This window comes from Falco peregrinus, chromosome 3, assembly GCF_023634155.1.
Source record: "Falco peregrinus isolate bFalPer1 chromosome 3, bFalPer1.pri, whole genome shotgun sequence".
Classification (NCBI taxonomy): domain Eukaryota; kingdom Metazoa; phylum Chordata; class Aves; order Falconiformes; family Falconidae; genus Falco; species Falco peregrinus.
In genome coordinates, this window is record NC_073723.1 from 74,741,124 (window position 1) to 74,768,831 (window position 27,708).

At 46.3% G+C, this 27,708-nt stretch overlaps 1 protein-coding gene across 1 annotated transcript; it reads left to right on the top strand.

Moving 5' to 3' along the window:
• Positions 1-8,991: 8,991 nt before the first annotated feature.
• IRX2 (iroquois homeobox 2) lies at positions 8,992-14,719 on the top strand. Its single transcript, XM_055799774.1, has 5 exons — positions 8,992-9,320; positions 11,086-11,491; positions 11,945-12,688; positions 13,410-13,477; positions 14,216-14,719. The coding sequence occupies exons 1-4, from the start codon at positions 9,078-9,080 to the stop codon at positions 13,451-13,453; spliced, it is 1,437 nt and encodes a 478-aa protein (XP_055655749.1). The 5' UTR covers positions 8,992-9,077; the 3' UTR covers positions 13,454-13,477; positions 14,216-14,719.
• The last annotated feature ends 12,989 nt before the right edge of the window (positions 14,720-27,708 follow it).

The window sequence follows — 27,708 nt, forward strand, 5'->3', positions numbered from 1 at the left end:
AGAGTGGTGGTGAAAATTTTCTTAAATGAGTGTATTTACAGAATTAAGTTATGTTGGTTTATAAAGAAATCTCACTAAACCTATAGTGAATGATATCTGTTGTGTCTGACTATTGAAGTGAAGTTCAAAAAACAAGCAGCAGCTCATAAAGTTCTTTTGGTGAGATTATTTCCTTCTGAAGGTCACAAAGGCAAGTCCACTATTGCCAAGTCACGGTGTGTCTGGCACACCGTTACTTCCTAGAAAATCTCACCTAAGTGAAGGTAAGGGAATAGCAGCAGGGGAGGGAAAGAGTGAGAGAAAGGGAGGAACTTTTGGTTTACTTCTGTTTTGAGAATCCAAGAGCTGAAAAAGCTATAAGACCAGAACACTACAGAAATTTTGATGATTCCAGGACAGAATTATTTGAGACAAAATGTCACAGTGAAGGCTGCTGGTTAATCAGGGTTTTTTGTTTCCCATCCTTATCACTTCCTATCTTTCATGTACAAGGACTCCACCAAATGGGTCCCAGATGAAAAAGTCAGGGGGTGTGTTTGCATGAGAAATAAAATTTAAGTATTGTGTACCTCTGGTGTTTGAGATAATTATATCACATAATTCTCAACAACAGTTTCAAAAATGCATGTTCAAAAGTGCAGAGGAGTCATAACCTTCTAGGACTTCACTAATTACCAACTTATGGAACAGCCAAGAAAAGAAAAAAAGGATCATTTCACTACTAGCCATTTAGAGATATATTAAAAGGTCGTGTTTTAAGGCTGAGCTGCACAAAGCAGAATTCATTGTCTCTTAATAAGAATGAAGAGATTTGTTCTTTTAAACTTCTGGAACCTACACTTCAAACATAAAATGTCTTTTTGAAAACTAAGGAAAATCTGTTGATTAGTTTGTGTTGGCATTAGTTTAACGCAGATCTTGTAGAAGACCTCTGTCAAGCCTTATTTTCCCCAGATGTCTTACTACTGGCAAAACAATACAAGCTCTCCAAACCTTCCACAGGGTGAAGAGTCACCCTATACACAATATTTTAGCCACCAGGATCCCACTGTTGTGCGAAGCATAGCCAAACACACAACAAAGTCAACAGTTCATGTAATTCTTAAAACCATGTTGATATCAGAAGGAATCAAGGCACAGCTTTTCTTTTCAGCTAGTTTTCATTCTGTGCTCCTGCTAGTGGAAGTGAGTCAGATGTATGAGGAGGAATGTGCACATTTAGATTTCTCACTGGCAAATTGGCTACCTACTAGCCTTTCCAAGATGCAAGTGACTTAAAATCTGCACAGCTATAGGTTGAAAAGCTAGGGGCCAGATGGTCTGTCTGCCTTTCCCTTACCTGATGTGAAGGAAGGCTGTAAACATGGTTCAACTGGCAGTCTACTCTAGCATTGCTACAAAACCATGAAGAGCAGTGAGGCCATATGAGTAAAAGTAGATAGCATTTTTTAACAAGTTAGAAATAACATTACCTGTTATTTGTCATAACAATATTCAAAGTGATATTTGAGAGTTTTCTTGCTTAGCATTTATATATGAATGACTATTACTACGAAAAATCTTCCCCCCAAAATTCAAAGATTCTGTTTAAAGGTAATGAATAAAGAAAAAACAAAACAAAAAAGAATTCAGTAGTGATTCTTTAACTAAATGTAAAGAATACTAGAAGTTCAACACTGATTTAGAGGAAATATCAATTTAAAGGAAAATACAAAACTAAGAACTTCAATTATCTTTGACTCCACACATTAATGGAAGAAAACGCAAAACTATTTAAAGCTAGCTGAACGTTTGGGAACTATGCTGCATCAATTTTAGATAGGTGGGGGTTTTTAAATACCTCATGGTATCACTGAACACATTAATTTGTAATAGTTTTCCTGAGTATGACTACAGGTTTTGTGCCTTTTTTCTGTCTATTTTTGGAAATATACCAGCAACCTCAAATGACTCTTTAACATACAATGGGAATAGCTGATTGTTCTGAGAAACTACCTGGTTTTAAATGGATACAAAGAGGTCTGTCTCATCACTCAGGAAGGTTATTTATTGGAAAGAGTAAGACTTTCTGGTTTGGGAGTTGGGAGTAGGCTTGATCCAGAAATGTGGGTTTGGGTCTACAAATGAAGGATACACGTACACACACACAGAGGTGAATGAATGTATGAATGAATGAGAGAAAAGCACAAAGCAGGTGAGCAGGTGCTCTCTAGTGTTAAAAGTGGTGATCAAACAGATTATAGCAATTACAAGAAGGGGAAAGGGTCTGCCAGAGTGACTTCAAAATTGTCTAGAACAATTTTAACCCTGGCATAAGCATGAGGAAGAACCAGTAGGACAGCTCCAGATACACACATCTACTCCGGGTGAAGCATTCCCAGGAGCCTGCCTGTCAGTGCTCCTCGGGCACCAAAGTGTCCAAACCTACTTGTTGACTGCTCCTGTGTCAGAAGAATCCGGTTTAACATGAGCCATTAAAATAAAGCAATCCTTCACTTAAATCGTCCCGCTTTTCCTTTACTCGTGTCTATCACCTCCTTGGCAAGCTGCACCAGGTACCGAAGGGATTCAGCCTCCCGCTAACCCTCAAGCAGCCTTTCCAAGGCACTCCGGCCGAGTACAAAATCCAAAAGCAAAGACGTGGTATCGACTGCCTGACTCCAGCGGGGCCAGAGGTGGGGGATGGGGAGGGCTTCTTCCCCCGGCTCCTCGCCCCCGCCTGACCCTCCGCGCCAGCCCTTCCCCTCCCGCCGGCCCTGCCCGCCACTCCGGAGGGCAGCCCTCCGCCTTCTCTCCCTCCCCGCCGCCTGTGGTCAGGGGTCGCCCCGGCTTAGCCCGACACGGGCTGCGCGGTGCCGCTCGCACCGACAAGGCACCGGCACCGACTCGAGGCGCCACAAGAAGCGGCGGCGGCGGCGCGCGGGCGGCGGCGGAGCGCGCGGACGGCTGCGCGGGGCAGCGCGAGGCAGCCGCTCCAAGACCTTCGTGCCTCTGCCCCTACCGCACGGGTTGCTCGGCGGCTGGCTCAAAAACCAGATAACGCTGATTTAAATATTTTTTCTCCCCCCCCACCTTTCCCTTTAAGAAGGAAGAACTATCCCACCTGTGGATCGTACACTTGTTCTCTCCCTGAGAAACACTGCTTGCCCTTCAGTGAAAATAGCAGGCTCCAGGAAAGCTTTGGAAGTGTTTTATCTTATACTTACGGATATATAATTGCATAATTTCCCTAAGCAGAAAACGACTAAGACTTCTAATAACAGTGTGAAATACAGAAAGGAACTTTTCTAAGTCTCAGATATGCTTTTTGGAGATCCGCTTTAGTTTTCTCTTTCAAACATTCCATCCGATAACGTTCCGAAAAGGGGAAGCTAAATCCTCATAAAGACGTGGCCCATTATTAGTGCAAAATGTCGAAGCCAGAGACACCCAGGGGGGAAGGGGGGGGTGGCGCAGAAAGAACGAAAAAAAAATTTTTAAAAGAGCTATGTTTCGTTTGTGCGCGTTTGCGTGCTATAAAGAGCCGTCTACATTCTCAGCGCTCCCCTAGGCAGACCTTTCTTGCAGCGTATTTTGAAAATTACTCTATTACGCCCTTACCGAACTGAAGAGGGGGGGAGAAAAAAAAAAAAAAAAAAGAGAGAGAGAGAGAAATTGGGACAAGGGGGAAAGAAGAGACCATAACTCATAAGAACAATCCACCTTTTAGTGCAGGTATCACGGGGCAACAGTTAGATAACATTGTTAATAAAAGTAATGACTGAAATACGAAAAGAAACTGCAGGGAAGGAGCTTACGTGAACAATTACGCTGGCAGCGCTCGGGAGCACTGGAGAATTCATTGCTACAGCGCCCCCTCCCACACACAGCTTGAACTAACGATTTTATCCTGAAAGATTGGGAAAGAAAAGTTCGTTCTTTCCCTGTCTCCCTTGCTGCTTTTCCCCGCTCTGCGCTTTAAGCCTGTGAGCAGATCTGCCGTCCCCGTCTCCCCTCGTTCTCACAGGTCGCTCTTGCAAAGCGCCTCGCTCAGAAAAAGCCTGGTAAACTGGGCTCCTTTTACTAGAAAACTGGACAACTCCGCTTGCACAGTATGCGTGTGTCATTTGTTATTTTTAAATACAATAGTCTATTATTTCACGTCGTTGTCTCCGGGAGATGGTGGCGGTCCCCCATTTCATGAGAGAAAGGAGAAAGCGTTCCCAGACCATTGTGTGGTTATGTCAGAGGAAACTCTTTCTGCTGCGCATTGTGTTACATCTCCAAACCCCACCAAGTTCCACTTCGCTCCGCTTAAAAAGTTGCTGTGACCGGTGTCATGACAATTGGGCAATTGGCATTGTCCGCGTAACAGGCGTATGCGCCTCCCCGAGCCCCGGGGAGCCCTCCCGAGGCGGGGAAGTCTCTCCTTCACGCCAACGAGATCGGTATTTCTTTTCTTTCTTTCTTTCTTTCTTTTTTTTCTTTTTTTTTTTTACCTGAGTAAAACTGAAGGGAGGGGGGTCCCGAGTGAAGGGCCACCAGGCAGGCGGCAGGGCGCCGGGCAGGGGCGGGCGGGCAGCCGCGGTTGGCAGCGAGCGCGCCCGCAGCAGGGGCTGGAGTGCCATTCCCACAGACGTGGCTTTCAACTTCACTCGCCCGAAAACTTCAGCTCCTGTCACTGGTGCAAGGAGATGTAGCTAATAAATGACAAACCGCAAAACCTGTCTCCCAGGACGGCAATGAGCGATAGCTCAAAAGGGGCGGGGGGATGGGGGGGGGGGGCTGCCGACCACCTTCTCAGCTGTGCTGGAGCAAACTGAATTAAAGAAGACAAGGCGAGAGCACTGCTTAAAATCTGGGAAGGTAAACGCTGAACTAATGAATAGATTATTCAAATAAAAACGCAATGTGTAAAGTCTTAATGTCTCCGTGCAGGCATGTTAATTTGCCACAGTTATTACCAATAAAAAGTTCATGTAATACTATTCTACTGTTTAACAGCGCAAGTTAGACGGCTTTTTATTAGTAACGGGTAGTACTATGGGAAAATTAGATTTAAGCGGTGGAGCCAGGCGGATGAAAAACCTTTTCCCTGCGAAAGGCATTCAAATCAAACAGAGATAACTCCAAAAAGAAGTGAAATACAAGCACGTACACTGACTGATATTTAAAAACGTTACTGACACGGTTTTTTGGTTTGTTTAGCGCAAAGACTTCGCCAGCTATATTTAGATGACCCCACTAGCTATTCGTTCTCCACATTGTGCAGAGTCAAATTAGTGGTGTACTTGTTATAATAAAATGCATACCGTCTCCTTGCAGTGGGTAAATCCATTCCTTTCTGAAGCCATACAAAAATTATGCAAATCAAATCAACACAAGAACTTGTCTTTTGAAATGATAATATTTTACTCCATTAATCTCTGATTGCGAAATTAACCCCGTTTCTGTATATAAAACAATATTTTTAGACCGCTCAAATTAAAACATCAGAAATATAATCTGTTGCTCTTTGTGTTTGGGGGAAGGGGAGTAACGTTCCTGATTTAAACATTCTTCCCACCACCGAAATCACGAAAATGTATTTTCGTAGAGGAAAGACATGCAGATAGAGGCAAAAAACAGCACCCGGATTTTACACGGACGGGCACGTATACCTAGCGTATATAACATATGGATATGAGTGTAGATATGTATGGAGATTTCTCTCTCGTCTGTGTGTGCGCGTATCTACACTCACTCTGAACTGAATTATATCAAATCTCTTGGGATCACAGTATTTATTTAAGTACTCTTCCCAGGTCATAACTGTAACACTCACTTAATAGCATTAATCCCTTGTTATAATGTAAACACAACGGCCATTGTATTCCCAATCTGTATTGTTCCACTAATTATTAAAGAGCAGGAACTAAAAGCAATCAATTCGCATAGATAAACACTTACTTACACCACTCCTGCTGGAGAAAGAACAGACTCGGCTTCCCAAATAAAAATGCAGAGAGTATAGCACATTTTGCAAGGCATGCAGGTTGACTTAGAGAGATTCATGTATGACTTTATAATGTTATAATTAATTTTGCATTCTCAGCTCTCCAGCTGCTGCTCCGTTCAGAAGCAGAGCTCATATACTTCGAAATCGGTCTGCGGAACACAGGAATTGACTATTCAGATATAATCGCATGATATCGATTATTCCATAGAACTACTGAAATATGAATGTTTTATATAAAGCTTTTGGTTTTAGAGTTTCTATTTTTATTTAATATATGCGCATTAAAGACCAAGCAGGGAAGCAAATGTCTTTTCTGTAATCTGTTGCACTGAGTTTACCAGTTGTTTATCACTCTCTTATCAGGAAGTCGGGAGCTAATGACAAGAAATACCTGTTGGTGTTAACCTCCTCCCCCTCACCTACTTTTTTAAGGATTGCCTCTTCTACAGGCCAGCTGATAGATCTGGATAGGAATTAATCCGGTATGTCTGGTGGCCAGATCTCTACTGCTGCGTGCAGGGGCAGGGGTAAACTGGTATGTGGGTCTCACAGCAGCAGAGGAGGAGACGAAGAAGGGAAAGAAATAAAAAATAAGAAAGAAAAAGAAAATGGAAAGCTCGGATTGCTTCAGACACTAGACGTATCCTGATACTTGAGCATAGATTGATTCAATACGGCATTTTCCCCGCTGTGTCTGCAAGGCTATTGAAAGGGCTTCTCCAAATGTAATTTTATATTATTTTTTTTTATCAACTGCATGTTTAATTGATTAACAATAGGCTGCCCTGGTAACCCGCAATTCTTCAACTATTACCATCTCCCCTCCTGTCGGTGGCGAGCCCGTTCCCCGGAGCACCTCGTCAGATGCGTTTTCTCCATCCTACCTAACTGAAATTACCCAAGGTGTTCCGTGAAGAAGCCGGCCATAAACGTCAGGCGACTTCATCTGATTAAATACGGAATGCGTGCTCACTCACAGGTCTCGGAAAAATAAACCACACAGTTTGATGAATAGCGGTTGGTTGGGGGGTGTGTGTGTGTGTGTCCCCTTCCTGTTAGCTCCTAGGCATTTTTTTTTCAGTTCGTCCCGGGCTGGTAAGCCGGCGCAGGTTGCGGGTGAAGGGCTTGCGGGAAGCGCGGTGGCTTCCAGCCCTGCGGCCCCATCCCTACCTGCCGGCCTGATCCCGCCCCGCCCGGGCGGCGTTGGCGTTGCGGGGCGCAGGTGCGGGCCAGGAGGCGTGGAGCGGCCTAGTGCGCCTCGGCTCCGCCGGCAGCCGCTCGGTGGGGCGGGCAGGGCCCAACGCCGTGCCCTGGGGCTGGCGGGGCTGGGGAAGTGCGGGGGGGGGGGGGGGTTAGAGCCCCGGCGCCGCCGCGGGGGGGGTGGGGAGGGCACGGGACCGCCGGCACCGCGCCTCGTCCCGGGAGCCAAAGGCCAGAGCTCGACTGCGGCCAGTTCACCACCGGTCTCTGAAGAGTCCCTCTAGAATAATAATAATAATAAGCATAAGCATACGCACATATATGTATCTATTTATGTTTGCCCTGAGAAGGAAAGAGGGTGCTTTCCTCTTGTCCCCCCGTACCCGGACCGGAGTAGAGCTGGCAATGGCTGGAAGCTGATGCTGGCCAGGGCCGAAGGGAGTGGGCAGAGGAAGCGATTACGTTATTTGGGAAATTAATTACACCGTGACCGTGTTCCAGGAGATTTATCTGAACTTCAAAAGGGGGAGGGGGGGGGGGGGGGAGGGAGCTACCCCTCCGGAAGAAGTCACCCAGGCCTCTTCCCCACGCACCAGACCAGGAAGAATAGAAATATAGAAATGAGAAGAAGATGAGGGGGCTTTTTACGTTTGGGTTTGTTTTTTTTTTTTTTTTTTGCCTTCATGTGCAAACGCGCTCCACGACTAGATCTTGACTGTTTGTGGCAACTTAGAAAACTATAAAGCTCCGGCTGCCAGGAACAGCGCGATCCTACGTCTGCTGATTTGAGCGGTTGCTGCTTTCTCCTGCCATATAGGGCAGCGCTGCTACACAGTGCCCGTCCCCTGCGCGCCGCCCGGCGCCCTCGGCCCGGCCCTGCGCGCCCACACGCGTGCAATGCGCACATCTGAGATACGTGTGCGTGAATATAGCGCTTTCGGCGACTGCGTGTGTGAAGGGATGCATATATTTACAACACATATTCCTTTCTGTTCCCCGCGTGGATATAGAAAGAGGGAGAGGGGGGATGTAATCGAGAGTATGCGAAGGAGTATTTATGGTTGCGCGAGTCCGGAGAGGAGCTGATGAGCGGTATCATCGTTTGGCTTCAGCAGTGTGCTCGCAGCCGGAGAAGCTGGGTTGCATTACAAAGCCTGCCTTGCCTTCGCTGCCTGCCTTCGCTGCCTGCCTGCCGGCCGCGGGAGGAGACGGGGCCGGAGCGGGAGGGGGCGGGCCCGCCGCGCTATGCAGATGAGCGGCGGTGACGGACAGCTCTGTTTTCCAATGTCCCTCAGAAACTCGAGTGCTCCTTCCCTCAACTCTTCACTTCAGACTCTATACTTCCCCCAAAATACAGGCTCGCAGGCGCTGGGGGAGCTGGCTGGCTGGCTGGGAGAACTCCATAGGCAGCAGCCACTTTTCTGATTTCGGGGGCTCGCTTCTCTCTCTCCCCCTCTCCCCTTCTGTTTCTCTCCCTTTCTCTCTCTCTTTCTCTTTTTATTAACCCTCTCCTCTTCCGCCTCTCCCAGATGCCCTTCCCCTCCTGGTTAGATTTCTGACCGCTCCGTTTATTTTCCTTTTTTTTTTTTGGGGGGGTGGGGTTTTTTTTTTCCTCCTGTTTGTTTTTATTCTGACCGGGTGCGCATGGGGGGGAGCATATAACAATTCTGATTCTCTACATAACTGCACAGAGCCAACCGGGGGTGGGGTGGGGGGGAGAGAGAGAGAGAGAGAGAGAGAGAGAGGGAGGGAGGGAGGAGGAGGAGGAGGAGGAGGAGGAGGAGGAGGAGGAGGGAGGGCGAGGGAGAGGGAGAGCACGAAAGCAGCGCCAGGAGCAGCGGCAGCAGCAGGGCCGGTCACCCTCGCCCCCTCCCTGCTCCCGTGCACGCCAGTGCAAGCCATGTCCTATCCTCAGGGTTACCTCTACCAGCCCCCCGGCTCGCTGGCTCTGTACTCCTGCCCGGCGTACGGCGCGTCGGCGCTGGCGGCCCCCAGGAGCGAGGAGCTGGCCAGGTCTTCGTCGGGATCGGCGTTCAGCCCTTACCCGGGATCGGCAGCTTTCACCGCCCAGGCGGCGGCCACAGGCTTCACCAGCCCGCTCCAGTACTCCACAGACCCCGCCACGGGATTCCCCTCCTACATGGTAACTACCGAAGAGAAACCCTCTCCTTCTTCATTAGCATCCGCATTCTCATCCTCATCATCTTCAGCCTCTTTCCTCACACACTTACCATCAGCCCCCGACACCACGCTGCACAGCCGGGCGCCCCGCGCTGTCTCCGCGCTGCCGGCGCCAGCCGCGCACCCACCGCCCGCCGCCTCCCAGCCCGCCGGGGCCGGCGGAGCCGGGCGGAGCGGAAAGGAACGGCGGCCCGGGGCCGGGGCCGGGGCTCTGCCTCGCTCCGCGCCCCCGCCGAGCGCGGTGCAGGCGGGCCTGGGACCCGGGCTCGCCCCGCGGTTCGCGGAGCCGTGCGGGCGCCCCGATTAAAGAAATATGGATCGTCTCAGTCAGTAGGGTTGGATGCTCTCATTCCCCCCCTCCCCCCCGCTTTCTCTCTCTCTCCCCTTTTTTTCCCCCCCTTTTCGCTGTGGTAGGATAGGGGAGGGTTCCTTTTTTTTTTTTCTTTTTTTTTTCCTCTTTTTCCCCCCTCTCTTTTTAAGTCGGTGTTTAGAGGCGCTGCAGGCTTTATCCCCGTGTGGTTTTATTTACTTTCAGTGTGTTTTGTGCTAATGGTTTAACTGGATTTTAGGAATGAAAAGGAGCATCTGTTTGCGATCTGTGAGCTTCGCTTAAGCCCAAGATGGTTGTGGTGGCCGCAGTTTCGGATTTCACTTTCTTCTTATTAGTTAACAGGGGCATTCTCAATTGCGTGTGTGTGTATTCTGTGCATAAATTATAGAAATAAAACCATAAACTATAGAAATAAACTGCGCGTCTAGATGTTTATGTAGTTTTATAAACACACACACACACGGGGTCAGACACGTATCTAGTCCGTACACACAAAGACCTGTGCCCGGAATTTGAGTCTGGAGCCGCTGTCGAGATCCTACAAGGGGATGGCAGCGTAGTAGTTCGCTCTCTCCCTGCAAAGTGACAGGGAAACTACTTGCTTTCTGTCTGTAAAAAACGGTGCATAAATTGTCGTGCAGTCTTTATTCGGGGTGGTATAAAAGATCTGAGGACCTCGCTTGCTTGTTTTTCCTGTTAAGAAGCAGTAGGCGAGTGGCTGGAAGTTGCGGCGAGGTTGTGAACTGTGCGGGATATTGGGTGATGTTGCGCCTGTGACTCGCCGTTCCGTGGGATTCAGAAACGTGCTGAAAGTTAGCGAGTTCCTTAGCGATATCTTTAACTTTTCTTGCATTATGCAGACTTAAATAAGCGCAATTTAAACGTTAAAGGGCGAATTAAAATGCTAATTACATCGCATTTGAACAATTCGAAACGGTGCATATCTTCTGATTTGCAAATTGGATTTGCAATGCATTAGTGCAGTGAATTGCTAAGTGGCGGCTTTGTTGTATTTTCTATAGCAAAAAAGGAAACATCTTTTGAACCTTTGAGAGAAATGTAGATATCAAGACACTACCTGTAGGGCCTTTAAAATGTCTACGCGGTTCAAAAATTATATTGGGAAATATTCAATTACAAGAAGCTGAAATTAGTCAGAAAGATTAAAACATCGCCGATTTTAAGCGCGTGTGCCTGTGTCTGTGTGCGGGGCGGAGGAAGGAGGGGGGGAATCGCAACTTAATGGCCTTTGGGTGCTGCTTCTCCCCCTCATAGAATATGGATACAAGACACCATCCTGGGGAAATACAAATATAACCGCCGATCTCGCCTTGACAACTTACTAATGGCTATCAGCAATAACAAATTGCCAACCCCACCGTTTTGTTCTCTCCAGGGCTCCCCTTACGACGCCCATACGACGGGGATGACCGGAGCCATCAGCTACCACCCGTACGGCAGCCCTGCCTACCCCTACCAGCTGAACGACCCCGCGTACAGGAAAAATGCCACCCGCGACGCCACGGCCACGCTGAAGGCCTGGCTCCAGGAGCACCGCAAGAACCCCTACCCCACCAAGGGCGAGAAGATCATGCTGGCCATCATCACCAAGATGACCCTCACCCAGGTCTCCACCTGGTTCGCCAACGCTCGCCGGCGGCTCAAGAAGGAGAACAAGATGACCTGGGCCCCGCGGAACAAGAGCGAGGACGAGGACGACGACGAAGGCGACGGGGCCAGGAGTAAAGAGGAGAGTCCCGAGAAGATACCCGAGAGCAACGAAACCTCCGCCGAGGACGAAGGTGGGCGCGGGGTGACCACGGCCGCGGCGGGTTGGCCCCATCCCGCCCCGTCGCGTCCCCCCGGGAGCGGGGCAGCGAGGAAGGGGGTGGTGGGTGCTGGGTTAACAAAAGAGCCCCCAAAACATGTCCCGTCCCGTCGCCTTCGGCTGCTCAGGCCGCTTGTCGCCGCGAGGTGCCGGTGGCCGGGGCGGGCGGGGGGTCGGCGGGCGGAGGTGCTGCGGCGGACGGCGGCGCAGTGCAGGGGGCAGGCGGGGCAGTGCGGGGGATGCCGCGGCGGGGCTAGCCCGTAGGGACGGATGCTCCTCGAAATGGGATTGCAGCGGCAAGGACGGGCCGGCTAGCGTCTCCCTGCCCACCGCAGTGGCGGTGGCGGCGGCCGTGGTCGCCTCTCGCCCGCTCTTTTTTGCCGCCCCGCCCTGACTGTGCCTTTCTGTGCCCGGCGGACCCTTGCAGGAATCAGCTTGCAAGTCGACTCACTGACGGACCACTCCTGCTCCGCCGAGTCGGACGGCGAGAAGCTGCCCTGCCGAGCGGGAGACCCACTCTGCGAGTCGGGCTCGGAGTGTAAGGACAAGTACGAGGACATCGAGGAGGAGGAGGACGACGACGACGACGACGAGGAGGAGGACATCGAGGAGGACGAGGGCGGCGGCGGGGAGCGCGACCCACCGGCCAAGCCCGCCACCTCCTCGCCGCTGGCGGCCGTGGAGGCCCCGCTCCTCGGCCACCCGCACGCCGACGCCGCCCGCAGCGCCAGCAAGGCGGCGCTGGGCGGCCGCGCCTCCCCCGGCCCCCCGACGCCGGCCAGCAAGCCCAAGCTCTGGTCGCTGGCCGAAATCGCCACCTCGGACCTCAAGAGCCAAACCCTGGGCCAGGGCTGCCAGCCCGCGCCGCTCTCCTCGGCCACCCCCGCCTCCGCCCCGCACAGCGCTGCCTACTCGCCCTCCTCCCTCCTGGGGAGGCATATTTATTACACCTCACCTTTTTATAGCAATTATACAAACTATGGGAACTTTAACGCTCTCCAGAGCCAGGGAATCCTGAGATACAACTCCGCAGCGGTGGCTTCAAACGAGGGACTAAGTCAGACTGTCCTAAATGCCAGCTCTGCCCACAAGCAGAGCAGTGACTCTTTGAAAACGATCACTAACCAGCTAGAACAACATTACAGGCCCTCTAGTTACGACTCTAAGAAAGGTAGGTGACTTGGTTTTGCCGCTTTCTGCCCCCTTCTCCCTCGCCTTCCCTCCCCGACCCGTGCAAGTCCTTTATACCTCTATACACTGTAAATACTGAAACCTTCTCTGGAGGGACCGCGAGCGCCCTGTCACCACTACTACCGCCGACTGAAGATGGGCAATAGTATAATCTGGGGATAAAAACCGGCATGTCGCCGTCGTATCGGTATCTGCCTCTAGGAACCGAGAGAGGAAATGTTAAAAGACGATTTTTAGATGTGGCTCACAGGCTGCAGATACAGCTTTTCAAACTAATCTTTAGAAGGAAAACTATACGCAAAGATGACCAGAGAGCACTGACCAATTTCCACACACACCCCACCCCCACCCCCTCCTGCCCCGACGAACTGCTTTTGCTGTCTTTGTTTCCGGTATTCTCATGTTATTTTGCAGCTTTGGGTTCTGATAATTGCTGACCTTGGACGTGAAATTATGTGGAGTGTGAAATTTTTAACTGAGTTTGGGGTTTTGTTTTTTTTTCCCGAAAAAGTTTTGCACTAATGTAATTGTCAGCTTATTCTAACAAAATACTCAAGCTACGGGCAGTTATAAAAAATTTGCCAGCCTTTTAAAAGACCTAGCTACGAATTCTGCGGGAGTGAGAGTTGGGACCTGCACACACTGTATAATCTAGTTAGCTGGCTGTGTCCTGTGACTAACTGACGGTTGTATTTTGACAGATCCCACTGAAGTCTGCACAGTAGGAGTACAACCATACCTATAGAAGTGCAATCACACAGCAATGCAAGTAAGTGAGAACATTTTCTATTACACTGATCATTTGGCATCAGGTCTAAGACAGGCTGCACAGTTCTAGACTTGCTTAACATTAATTTCTTGCTTAATTACTTAAGAGTCTGATTACAAAGTAAGACACTTTTCTGCTAGGTTTGGTTGGTGTGTTTTGTTTTTTTTCTTTAAAAAAAACAAACCAAAACAAAAAACCTTCTCATTACTTTTCTTTCCTGGGTTTGTCTTAATTTCAAAGTCATGTTAGACAGTTCCCTCACTTTGCATACTCTTTGCTTGTGTAAGGCTAAGCCGTAAGGACTATTTAAATGTTACAGAAAGAAAGCTTTAGAAAAAATGTCTTTTAAAAACAAAGTGCTTGTGCTCACGTGGCAGTGATAAAATTGTACATTCTGAGTAAGGCTTCACGCAGTGACCGTGTATTTAAAATAAAAAGGGACAATTTTTAGAGAGCGACATACATCTTGAGCAGGGTATGTTACCTGTGAAGTGCGTCTTGCCTAGCTAGCAATGGTACTCTTAATACCGCCACTATTTAGGGCTAAATAAACAACAACAAGAAGAAGTCGCCTTGCCGATGTTTTTTCAACTAATTCTTTTGTTAGAAGAAATAAGACGAATAAGAATTTGCCTCACTTCCTTTTTTTTTTGTCTTCCCCCCCCCCTTCCCCGTTTAATGGTGTTAGAGTGTAATTGAAGGATTTTTGGATGATCTGGTTTTTTCCTTGGTCCACAGGTAGGTGTCACAATTGCTTTGAAAAAAGTCAGCAAGCCATCATCTCTCCCCGAGCTAATATATATAACAAATCTCTAAATCCGGATCACATCTTGTGCCACTGTATAAAAGAAGACCACAGAGCACTATTAAATCTTCAGACTCTAATTATTAAACCAGAATTTTGTTGGACATATGTGAGTTTGCTGGTATAGTATAGTTTCCCCAATGTATGTGTGACCTTTGAAAACAGATCTGTTTTTCTCAGGATATCTTGAATTGATCACTTCATTGCCACGGTATCTATTCGATAGGTGTGATAGGATTTATTGTAAAATTTATTTGTAAAAGATGTATACAGTAGAGATAATAAAGATGTGATTGGAGAACTTGAGTCCTTACAAAGTGGAAACAAATTTGATATTTATTTTTGTAACGATATAAAGCTTCTAGTAATTTATGCAAGTTGTATTGCAATGGAATCTAAACTTTTTGTAAATAAATTTTGCCTGGTTTTTATTTGAAACGTTGATGGTTATACAATCTTTGGTTGTTTAACGAGAATTCTTTACTAATTTATATCTTTAATTGTAAATAAAAACAGACTAGTCTGCAACAATACGGTGTTTTTGGTTCATTTTCCCCAAAATAATAATCTATTCTTTAGAAAATGACGAAAGTTGTAATTTCACTAGTAAGGCTTAGACCATAAAATGAGTAAGCAATTTAAGTATGTTGCAAAGATATGCTTTGCATAAATTAATTCCTTCTGGGTTGTCCCGTTATGCTTAAGCTTTAAATACACACATGTGTGCAAATACATATTTGTATATATACATGCATATGTGTAGAGAGTGTGATGTGAATACATGCATGTTTCTTATAAACTATTTATGCTGGGTGTGAAGTAGCTCTTTATTTGAGTTAGCATTCTTCAAATCCGACATTTCAAGGGGGGGGGAAAAGAATTATAATTAGCTATGGCTTATTTCTAATTTCTTTGTTTCTGCTTCTGGCTAAAATATGCTAAGGGGAAAAAAAAGAAGATAAAAAAGTTCAATTCCTGCTTTTTATGATTTTCCCTTATTTTCTTTTTATCAGTAAACCATATCTTTACAGTCGCTTTGGAAGTCTACTTTGACTGGGCTCATAAAATTGCTAAGTAATCATTTTATTTTTTAGTAAAATAATGGGAATCCTCATATAATATAATTTCAGAAAAGAAACGAACAATCATTTATTTTCCCCAAAAGATAAATTGAGTGAATATAACTTACGGTTATAAAACAAGAATAATAGCTTCTTAGATTGCCCTTTAATCAATCATACACTTATTTTTCAAGAGGCTCATCTATTTTATTCCATGATTAATAATGTTCCAGCGTGAGAGCATTATTAGATCCCAGCAGGGGAGATCCTGAATGCTTTTAGCTGCTTTGGAATGGTCAGTTGGGGTTCATTATGGTCTGATATTGAACAATTTATAAAATCTTGTCTAAACATCTGCCAGCTCAGATAGGCCGATGTGTCTGAAGATGGGAAATTGCTGGACCAGTTGATATTGACAAACGGATCTCTCTCCAGTGGCTTTTTGTTCAGTGAAAATTAGTGGCCTCTTGCTCAGGTCTTGTTAGAAAGGGCATTTGAAAGTGATCTTAGATACTTGAGGCATCAGCCTTGGGAATGTTAACTGGATAAAGAGCTGTGCTAGTCTGGAGTCAGGAAATATGCTGTGATTATATTAAACAGGGGAAAAGGAAGCTGTTTTTCTTAAAAACATATATGCAATTCCCATGATCAATCTTTGCCTGCACTCCACCTCCCCCCCTTCATATTTTACCCCTATAAAGACATCTAACTGATTGAGAAAATGCATGTGTTTTTCAGCTGATAGGGCAGAAATTAATATTGTAATTCTGGAAAACTCTGGGATCCATCTAGCTAAATATAAAACACTAAAGATCTTTGCAGCTGGAGGCCTACTCATCTTCTTACGTTGTTTGTAGAATGATGCTTCTTTGCTCCTGTAACATCCTGTTTTTCACTGAGGTAAAATGCAATTGTATCTGTGTGCAATGTGTAGTACGATTAGACAAACAGCTAAGAAGTAATTCAGTTTCCCCCCCCTCCAATTTAGCACGTGATGTAGATGCAAATATTTACTGTAATTGTCTTTGACCGTCTTTACTGTGCGCTCTAGGAAGATTTTATGGAGCGAGTTTTTATGTTGGGGGAGATGCTTGAACTTTCTTTTCCCCACTCTTGCACTTACTCTATCTGCCCCCACCACCCACGTTTTATGTTCCAGGTCTCTATTGGACACAACGTGTACATTTCAATTGGTAAAAACCAAAAGCTGTGGCAGAGATTAAAAAAGGCTAACGACATTCCTTTGATGTTTATACACCCAAAGACTTATAAAAGATTTCCATAATTTACCCACCCTTGCTAGTATTTAGACCTGGATTTCTTTCTGGAAAGAAAAGTAGAAAGACTTGGAAAACTCGCTTTTAAGTATTCACTATGTATGTAAAACCCAATGGACTTCTCTCATCCTCTGAGAAACTCACGAATGGTTCATGGATGCAGATGGGCGACACCCAAATGGGTTTATTTGGCAAGTAAACTTATTTTTGAAACAAGAAATTAATGGGCAAGAACTGCATATTCAACGTCATTTGAGATTTAATAATCAAAATTAAAAGCAGAAGGGAAGTGTAGCCTTGCTAGATTGTTGGCACAAACAAAGCGATTATTTCAGTATAGCAAGAAAGAGAGATGAACGGTAAAATACATCACTTTGTGTACGGTTTATTTCATAACGATGCTAATCAGCCCGCTGGGACTAAAATCTCACGCCCCTTTCTATATTTATTCCCTCTCCCCCCACCCCCTCCCCTCGTTTCTGTGCTCGTTTCGGAGAGGGAAAGACAAACCCTCGCCTCTTCGGGGCCAGAGGTTTCATTAGAGCTGATTTATTGAAATTCAGGCTTTAATCTCAGGTGGGATCCCGGAGGAATTGACGCTGTCGTCAAATAGGAAGAGGGTCGCTTTCCACTTTGCACTTCCTGGGCTGCTTTTTCCCTCGCTCCCTGCAAATGTCAACATTTGTTCTCAATAAGAGAGTTATTGTTTCGGGAAAGCTGCTCACCAACTGCCTCTGAGAGCGGAAAAAAGCGTCGCCCACCTTTGTTTGGCTGGAGTCGGGGGGAAGGGATGGGGACGGAGGTAACCCGCCGCCCAGGCCAGCAGCGGGCGGACGGACAGACAGACAGACAGACAGACAACTGCTGCTGTACCCCAGCTCCGGCTGGAGGGGAAAGGGCCCGGCTAAGGGGAAAGTTAATATAAAGCGCAATGGGAGTCTGCGTTTCCCTCCCAGCTCCATTCGCATCTCAGCCAACCGACGTGGCTCTCACCCCTGTGAGAGGGAGGGAGGTTTCAGGGAAAAAAAAAAAAAAAAGTAACAAACCCACCAGCACCAACAAAGAGAACTGCCTGCCCAAACGTCCACGCGCGGAGGAGCTCTCCAGGTTTTGGGGGTGAAAGGTGATTTTCAGGTGAAGAAACAAATTGCAAGGTGCACGGTCTGATTTAGCCCTACGCGGCGGCACCCACCTCCCTAATGGGCCATCAATTAGCTCCCGACGGGGGGGCCGGCAGCCCCGCTGCGGGGAGCGGGAGCGGCCCGGGGCCGGCCAGCCCGCAGGGGAGCGGAGCGGAGCCGAGCGGAGCAGAGCAGTCCAGTCGGGCCAGTTACGGCCCGTCCCGCTCGGTCGCGGCCCTTCCGTGCCCAACCTCACAGGACCCCCAGCCCACCCCACCCCCTCGCCCCCAGCCCCCAGCCCTCTCACCACTGGAAGTTTCTGCGTTCCGTCACATGTTACATCTCACTTAAAGGCGGTTCAGATTCACCGCGCCGCTGAGGAACCGTGGCAGGGATGTAATCAATACCGGGAGGATTTTACTGCTTATTAACTTTTGGGGAAGGGGAAAAAAAAAAGAAAGTGGAATTTACATAGAGGTCGATTCGTTGCCTTCTGCATTCAGATATTTCTCGGGTGCTTGGGCAAGCTTCTCACGATCCAAATAGTTGAAAAGAGCCTTTCCATTGTAGGAATTGAATAATGATGGCAAAAAGTATTGTTATTGACAGTAATGTTGCACATTAAGGAATACGTTTTTCACCGCTTTGTTTCTGATCCGGTAACTAATAACTCAGGTATGTTTCCGGCTTCTAAAGAAATAAAAGCGAGGAAAAAAGAAAAAAAGTTAAGAAACAAAGGGATCCACGGTGAATATTCAAAGCACCCATGCATCTAATCCCTGATTATTACTCGGCAGCTCTGAAGCAGAGTCTTTATTAGAACTACAGAGAGAACGCGCGATCGGCGGGGCGGAGGCTGGCGGGTCGGTAGCTCGGAGGCAGGCAGGCTCCGGAGGAGCGGTTTACCTGTAAGCGCCCTGGCCGAGGTGACAGCCGGGCTCCCGCAATCTGGACCCGTGCGTCCCCCCCCGTGTGTCCCCCCACTCACCCCCCGCAGCGGTGACTCAGGGGGAATGTGACCATTTCACATCCAATCCGGGCCGAGCCGGCTGCATTTTCCCTGAGCAAAAGTAAGGGACGGACGCGGCCGCTCTGCCTCGGGGGCGGCCACCGTTAACTTTCCTCCTTTCGGCGTTTGGGGACTGAAAGGAAAGGGGGGGAGCGGGGGGGCGGTCACCCCGGCCCAGCCCTCCTCGGAAAGACAGGAGCGCAGGTTGGCAGCGAAAGTCATTTCTGCCCCACCTGGGCTTGTTGTCATCCGTGACGGGGGATTTCAAAACACTACAGAATATCTGGGAGGGAGGGGAAAATATATAATCGTACTGCTTCTCGTAGGGCGGCTATGTGGGATATTGTCGCTGTTCGGACTCTCAAAAAACGCCCAGAAAAAAAAAAAAAAGTATGTGCATTTTTATAGGGAGATAAATTGACAATTTATTGTGTATAACTTCTGATCAATTATTAATCCTTAGTGTCAACAACAAGGTTATAATTACCTTCAGTTATTTAAAGGAATATTTATTTTTTCTTCTCTCTGATCTGGTAATTAGTTAATGCTCTGGAGTAATGAATTCAAAGCTGATTTGGTAATGATTGAGACAGTTTTTCCCCCCTCTCTTTTGGCAGCTCCCTTCGTGGCGGGGGGAGGAGGGAAGTGTCTCCCTCCTATTTGCAAAGTCCATGTAAAGGCAAATCGCGGCGCGTTTCACTTTTCAGACCATAAATAACGATTCTGGGAGGAAAAGACCGAAATGACAAACAAATAGAGCGCAGCTGGGATGAATAAGGCCGATCAAAGTTGGCGGGGGCCAACGCTTCCCGCAGCCGCAGCAGGTCTGAGTCCCATAAAGGTGCCAGCAGCTCTTACTTCGCTCCCCGAGATCAAGAGAGACGGCGAGCAGGACATTTTAACCCCGTGACATCTTTCCGCGAGCGGAGGAGGAAGGGGAGGAAAAAAAAAGAGGGAAAGGGAAGGAGGGAGCAGAGTATTTCTTGTTTGGGGGAATCCTCCATGCCTTCATGATGGCCCCGGGGAAGGGGAGGGTGTGCTTTACCTGGAGCCCGCGCAGCCCCCGCCCAGCCCGTGCATGGTGCGCGGGGGTGCGAGGCTGGGCTCCGCTCCTCGGAGCGGGAGAGGCACAGCCTTGCGCTTTTAAAAGATCCCGAACCCGCCTCAGCCCTGGGGATGGGGAAGCAAGAAATTATTACTATTAATTATTTCCACCCCCACTCCCCTTTCGGGAGCTCAGTAAAGCTTGATCATGAAGAATAGCCGCAAAAGGGCAGCCCGCAGGGACCGTGGCTGTCGCCTTGCTCCCGGGTCTCGGGGCATGGGTAAACCCCCTCCTCCCTGGGCCTGGGACATGGCAGTCAAAGGCGACGTAACCACTGAAAAGCCTCCCCCCCCCCCCCCCCCGGTGTGTGGTGCTGAGTTGGGGTAGCAACTTCATCGTTGTCCCCCTCCCCGCTTTCCTCCAGACCTCCACTTAATGTAGTGTCAGGCGAGGTCTCGGAGCCAAAAGGACTTTTCGTTTTTAGCGCGATGGGGCTCGTTTTACGGCAGATCTGCGTGAGATGGAATATGTGTATGTAATATTATATATAATAGCCATATGTTTTATATATAAAATGTTTCCCCCGTGCAACAAAACTGCACTGGGAATTGCAGTGCAAAATGCAAGTTTTAAAATTAATTCATCCTGACAGGTTTGACATCGCCCGGCTCCCTTTTTCCTGCAACTCCATCCGCAAATGAATGCCGCTTCCAGAGTGTATGTTTTAATTTGTCACATCAAGGCAATAAAAGGCAGCAATATATACTTAAGCCAGTTAACATTGTAATAACAGGTTTAAAGGAGCAATTAAATGGTAGTGAGTCGCATGTCTGACTTTCTATAGGCATTACCACATCAATGGTACCTTTTAGACTGACTATAACTTAGCATGATTGTCTCAATTAGTTTAGCTACATGATAGTTATTGTGAACTCTGTGAGTAATCAATGTTACGCAAGCTTATGGGAAGGAGTCTTTAACAGGGGTGAGCAGCAGCTAAGTAACACGGACCTCCTATTTCCAAAAAACACCTTTCTCCCTCTCCCCCCCTTCATTTCCTTCCCCCAGCCCGAAAGAAAGAAACGGTAATTTATAGTCTTATAAATCTGTTTCCGAGATCGGTGTAGCTGAACGTAGATTTACAGGCAAATAACGAGTTCTGCCGCGGCTGATAAACGAAACAGCCGCTTCAGCCCAGCGCGGGTGGCGAGGCACGCTTGCTACGCTTCTCCTTTTTAGTAGTGTCTGTCGTGGCTGCTCGTTTGTCACGATTCAGCCCCGAGCCACGAAGAACCTTGAGGGATGCTCACATCAAATGACATGTGTGTACATAACAATTGCGGGCGCCTGCTTTTCCCTTTGCTGATAGCGGAGCTGGTCCGAGTCGGTGGGTTGCGGTGAGAGACCCGTGTCCCGTGTGTGCGTGTAAACCAGAAACGGTCGTGGAGGGGTGGGGATGTCAGAGCGAGGGGCAGAGGGAGGAATGACTGCAGCAGAGCGGGGGGATAAGTACCGTATAGCGCAGACAGAATGGTCCTGCCGGAGCAACCGGCTGTTTAGTAACTTGTTAATTCTTTTCCACCTACAGACTCTCTCATTAAATACCGAGCCACGGGTGGCTAATGCAAAATACAAAGGGCTGCAAATTTAGTGGGAGTTGCACGAACTGTTTCAAAACACTAACAAGTTTGTAATGTTTTCTGTCACGCGGGGGGTGGGGGTGGGGGGCGAGAGAGCGTGTACCGTTAAAATTTAAGATAAACAAGATGCAGGGATATTTCTGTTGGTGAAGTTATTCTCATTAGTCCCAACAATGTCTCACCATTAGACAAGGCTGGAGTCAGCCTCAGTCTCAAGATTTCAGATCTGCAAGCTTTTTTTTTTTTTTTTTTTTTTTTTTTGCATGCACATTACATTTCTGTCATGCTTTGCAGCAGAACACGATATCCCCAAAGATCCCAAAGAAAAAAAAATACTCTGACAGCAACCATTAGTTAAGAGTGCAATGAATAAACCCCTTGCACAAGAGTATCAGGACTAATTAAGATTCTGTTTAGCAGCGCTGGATGGAATGTTAATGTAGCTTTGACTAACTGGGAATAAGCAGGGGGAAAAACTGCATTTTAAGAGGAATGCTGGGGTGATAACATCTCTCGCTTCTTCTGTCCAAGGTCTGCCCAAGCCTGTTACAAAGTCATTATCTCAAATTACTCCTGTACTTCATTTTTAGAGGGTTTGGGCAAGATCCCCTGGCGTTGAAGCGCTGCCTAGAGCCTCACAAAGCCAATACTCTCTAAGGGGATAAAGGCTGAATCAACCCACTATCTCTGCCTTCGAGAGTTTGCTGGTACCAGTTCCTTGGACAAATACAGCCAGGATTCTGGAGGCAGATTAGGATCTATTGCTGGCGTCTCCTCGCAAATCCCTAAAGGGTTTTTGACCCTTTGAAGTTTCGTCTATTTTGCTTACACAGAAGTTTACATGATTAAGTCAGGATTTTACAAGGCTCAACAAGGCAAATTTAGTCACCTCGGAACACTCAACACCGAAAAAAAAGTAAAATATCCAGTTGTCCTGCTACTTGTTTAGCTCCAGAAATACTAGCATACTGTAATATTTACAGTGACTGGTTTACTAAAGGAGAAAAGAAATCTGCAAGACTGCTTGAGCAGGGCTGGGTAAAAAAATCCCCTTCCCCCACGGCGTAGTTATTATTATTAATTACTATTAATACTTTTTATTAATTACTATTAATATTTATTATTATAATTACGATATTTATTTTCAGCCTTTTGTATAGTAATTTCTCCCTCCCCCCCTTTCCATTCTCAATGATCATAAATGCTGCTATATTTCTTGGAGAGTGGATAAAATTTCTCAAAGTCCTTTCCAGTCTTTCTAATATTTCCAGCCTGCCTTCACTCTTCCTTATCCAGGAAGTTGTGCTTTTTCAACGTCGAGCAACAAGCCTGCCTAACCCTTCTCTCTGAAACAAACTTTTGCAAATGCTTTACTTGTTAAAAGCAGCCTCGCATAATGCAAATCTTTGCTTGGAAGGAGAGGGCTAGGAATTGACAGTGTAAACAGGAGAGGAGGAGCAGAGCTCTTTCTCGGGGAATAGCTATCTACTTAAAGAAGTCCCCTGCAATTAGAGCAGGAGGGCTATAGCTAGACTGCGGTTGCATCTGGCCCACCGTACTTGCATCGCCTTTTGTAAAATACAATCAATCTCTTTTTCTCTCCTTTTTTCTCTTTCTCTCTTCCTCTCTTCCCCTCTCCCATCAGAGGAAAGATCTCTCTGCTAACAGATCACTGTTGCAGAGTTATTTTTTACAAAGGAAGGAATGATCTGTTCAGGCTCTGAATTATTAATAATAGTAATAATAATAGTATTAATAATATTAATATTATTAATATTATTAACAATAATTAAAAATTTAAAATAAATAAACAGACCTGGCAGGCTGGAAACTTTGTGCAGCTGGATCAGTGAGTTGCAGGGACAACAAGGGCAATCAAGCGAGCAGCAGATTTCTCTTCCTCAATTGATTTATAATTGATGAATGGATTTTCTTGTGCAGCTGCAGCGTGGTTAAAAACTATTGAAGATGTAGGTGTCCTGGGAGGTGTTATTTTGTAAGGGAGACAGTTAGGAGTAACTGGGTGCATTTATCAGCAGGAGATCTGAGCAAGCAACATGATTACATTAGCTGTTAGTGGCTAGGATTCAACTTTCCATAGGCCTCGAGCACCTGCAGCCTCATAGGTGACTCACAGGAAAATGGGTTCCTCCCGGCTGCCAGTCGCATTGGTGCACTGATCTGGCACAGACCTCCCTGGTGACTTCTGTGAGGAGCAGTGCGCCCATCTTGGTGGCATGCCATACACCACTTAAAGATGGGCAGATGTCCTATTTCTGCTCTGACTTTCCCCCCTCCCTCTAGCAATGTACCTTGTAGTTAAAGCATTTGCAGGGTGTCTTAAAGAAAGAGAAGCTTTAAAATGGGTACCAAGAGATATGCAAAGCTGTTATGGTGCCTCTGGATTGTGGGTGTTTACCGGAGGTCTGAATGAACTTTAGAAGCTGGTCCCTGGTTGAGGGGCTTTCCGTGTGTTCCAGATTCACATTGTAAACCATCTGGGCTTCAGTGTGGTACCTTCTTCTTTTGTTGCTCTTTGGGGAAGAAACTAAAAAGTCTTCAGAGAGGGCAGGCCTCCAGGCATCAGGACCTCCCTGCAACCTTTGTAAAGGGGCTTAGGGTCATAATCATGAAGGGGACAAGATGTATGGAATAGAAAAGTCTTATTTGGCTTCTTATCCTTGAGATCACTTGGCTTCAGGATTGTGCTCTTTTTTTTTGGCCTTAAACTCACCCAAGAAATCATGTGCTGTCTTTCCTTATGTCTAGAAAGACTTCAGTCTTCCCAGAGGTGAGGATATTACGTCTAACCATGTTTGGGATGCTGGCCCTGACATGCCCCCGCCCCATGTCACTGAAGGGCTCAGGCTGGTACACCCTCCCCAAGCAGGCCTGACACCCCAGCCACCCACAGAAGGTGGTCACCCTTGCCTTCTCCAGCGCACCTGAGATGGAGCTGTTCCTGCTGGTGACAGCACAGCGCAAACCCATCATGAAACCTTTGGAGCAGGGACAGAATTCTATTCCCAGTGGAGTGACTTAAATTCTAGGGAACACAGCCATGTCCCTGCACTGCCTCTCGCTCTCCGGTGCGGTGTCCTTTGCCTCCTTTTTCTGCACAGCCCCATCAGGAGAGGGGGACTGAGACACCCCCCCTTCACCTTTCTGTGGGAGAAGGGGCACAGAGACTTCCCCATAGAAATGGTCTCCAGCATATGGACATTATTTTCCCTGAGCTGAGTTGTGTGTGTCGGCAGTGGGAGCAGATTTAAGCCACATTTTGCCACTTCTTGTATTTCCTATCGGTTAGCTGCACACAGCCGAGGTGGCTTCATACCCAGGGAGAGGGCTGCTCCGGGCTCAGCCCCTCGTAGGTGAGGAGCTGAGGGGGGAGCTGCCGAAATGCAGGTGAGGCTCAGTCTCACCAATGGGCCTGTGAGGGGAGTGCGAGGGGGAAGCAACAGGATTTAATTCCTCTCTTTCTCTTACTGCTTGCCCTTCCACTGGGTGGGAAGAACGTTATTCTCAGCACATGTTTCTTCTGGGGAAAAAAAACCTCCACAAAGAAACCCAAAACTTCCATTGCCATGCTCAGCTATATCGGTTTTTACAGATCAAGAAATTTTCTTCTTCTTTTTTTTTACCAATAAAAATAAATAAATTAAAAAAATGGGGTTTCATTTCTCTTCTGACTTTTGAACAAACCAAATTTTACACTGTAAGTCTGGGAGAGAAGGATTAATTTATATAATAATGAAATGTGCAATATTTACCTCATTACTCAGTTCCAGGATCTGGGGCTTTGAAGTAAAATACTCCAACCAAACAAATATGAGATTTCCTGTAAAACACTGAAATCTCACTAGACTTTAACATATTATTATCATCAGCAAAGTGACTGCATAATTACGTTTCTATTTCTCCATGTTTAGCTGGTGTTAATGTCTGTAAGCTAGATCTTCTTGCTTCATTGGGCCACATACATTTTTTTAAATTCTCATTAGAGCTTCAAAATGTGGTTATGGAGGAATAAAAATCTATCTCCTTTGGGTTTTTTCATAGTAAATCATCTAAATTGCAGCATATTATTGGTGAACATGTAAGAACACATAATTTAGTTTTCTTATGCTGAATTTGGAAAGCTGGTCATTACAAATAAATTGTTCATATTTTTTTACAACAGATACAAAGAACTGTATAGCGGGATCCTCCAAATGGCCTTTGTGCAAAGCCGCTTCTGAATTACAAACACACTGACTTCAGTGGGAGTTAAATACTCAAGAAGTAGCATTCAAATGAACTTTTCTTTATCTACAATAGCAAGAATGAAATTATAGTCCTGCAATTGACATAACAGGAAAAAATATTTACAAAAACTAATAAACAGAAGAAACTACTCAGTTAAAAGCACAACTTTTTTTGATGTTTTAGAGGACTAGAAACAATAAAAATGTCTATGGAAATATGGTCCATAATATCCTTGAAAAATCCATACAGCTGAGTCCAATTTCTGTTATTGAATCCAGTCCTAAAAAAAGTGGTAAAGCTGAACTATTCATCCTTAAGTTATTTTAATGTAGTGTGTGTATAAGTGTATTTTTATTAATGGAGCAGGTTTGCTATTCTGAAGATAATAAGTCACAGTGTAAATTCATAGTAAACTTGTTTTCAAGCTAATGAAAGGATTGGACAGCAGGTAAATCTATATATTTCATCTCTGTACTTTTTTCCCTTTTTATTTTATTCTAATCCCTTCTATAATGCCTAAAAATATTAAGCATGAATGCATTAGGTGCCTGTGTGAGTCAGTGGGAAATACGGCTTCAGTCAGCTTCCATTATCACATTGTCATTAGAATATTATAATTAAAACTATATAATGAATATGTAGTAAAAAATCAGTTGTGAGAAACAGCCTTTTTTGAAATATGTCAAATCACTCATCAATACTGAGAAAGCAGTTTCTAACATTTTCCTATTGTGAATTAGCTATTTCTCCATTTGAAGAGAATAAAAGAATATGCCAGTTCTAAAATCCAAAATCTAAAATGCACACATTGTATGCAAGCCCATTTAATTAAACAGAAGAATTGTTATTTGGGAAATGTCATCTTTTTAGTGGAAAATTGCTACCATGGGTATCCACCTTTGAACAGAATGAAGAGAAGTCCAGTGGAAAAAACTTGTGTAGTCATATAATAACTGTATTGTAAAAAAAAAATAAATATATATATATAACTTTATTGTAAAACATCTGCATAAGAGGACAAAATTAAGATCCCACAGCCATTATTTATGAGACATCCACACTTTCAACTGCTTGAATTTAAAGGTTAAATAAGTTAAATGCACTTTTTAAAACCTGTTTTTTTAATACTGTAGTACCTAGGATTTCCTGAATCTGGTCATGTAGTGGAGGACCAAACTCCAGGTGCCTCTGGATCCCAAGACTGTGATGATCATGTCCCCAAGGCACGCTGGGTGTATCACAAGGAAAGCTATTGTCCTGAACTGGAGCTGGGGTGGGGCTGGGGATTTTCTTGCAGAAATCTGCTGTGAGGCAGTCCTCCAACTCCAGTTTTCTGTCATAGCTTCTCTCCCAGTCTGTGATTCCAGATGCAGCTGGTTAGTAGATCACAGATCAGGTCAGGCAATTGCATTTGATGTGTGTGGGTCATATGTAAGAAAGACCCATATGTAAGAGAGAAAGGGGGGGGGGGGGTAGAGAGGGAGAGAGAGAAAATAGCACTGCTTTGCAAATGTGCAAGGCACAAGCACAGTAAAAGGAAGATGTGTTGGGAATCAAATGGTATGAAATATGTGAGATCTGATATTTCCTTATGTATGTTATTTCCACATTTTTCAAAAAAGATAAAAATAAGTTGTGCTGTAACTACCTCTTACCATGTATCGTCATCAGTAAGAATCCGGCATTTTTTATATACACCTCATCAACTGACCTGGATGATCAATATATTCGGTAGTGTCAGGCGGAGGAGCTGGGACTGTGCTGGCTGCTGGGAGCCTAGCCCAACCACATTCTTTTCATCTCAGCTGCCTAAGTCAGATATTTCTGGAACAGCATCTACTGGTGGCAGAGAAAGGCTTCTTGTTTCTTGTCAGACCGACTTAGCCATCACAGAAATTAGTTGATGTAGGGAGTAAAGGGCAACTCTTGTGACCTAGACTGAAGCTGGGAAGGTAAATGCTTAATATTTAGAACACTCTCAAGAGAAATGTGGTATGTTTATACACAGGAGCGAGGAGGATGAAG

What these genes read in the sequence shown, in the direction of transcription:
- IRX2 (XM_055799774.1), top strand. Translation starts at nt 9,078, where the DNA reads ATGTCCTATCCTCAGGGTTACCTCTACCAGCCCCCCGGCTCGCTGGCT. An exon ending in CGGGATTCCCCTCCTACATG is followed by an intron (nt 9,321 to 11,085) that starts GTAACTACCGAA and finishes TGTTCTCTCCAG; the next exon opens with GGCTCCCCTTACGACGCCCA. An exon ending in AACCTCCGCCGAGGACGAAG is followed by an intron (nt 11,492 to 11,944) that starts GTGGGCGCGGGG and finishes GGACCCTTGCAG; the next exon opens with GAATCAGCTTGCAAGTCGAC.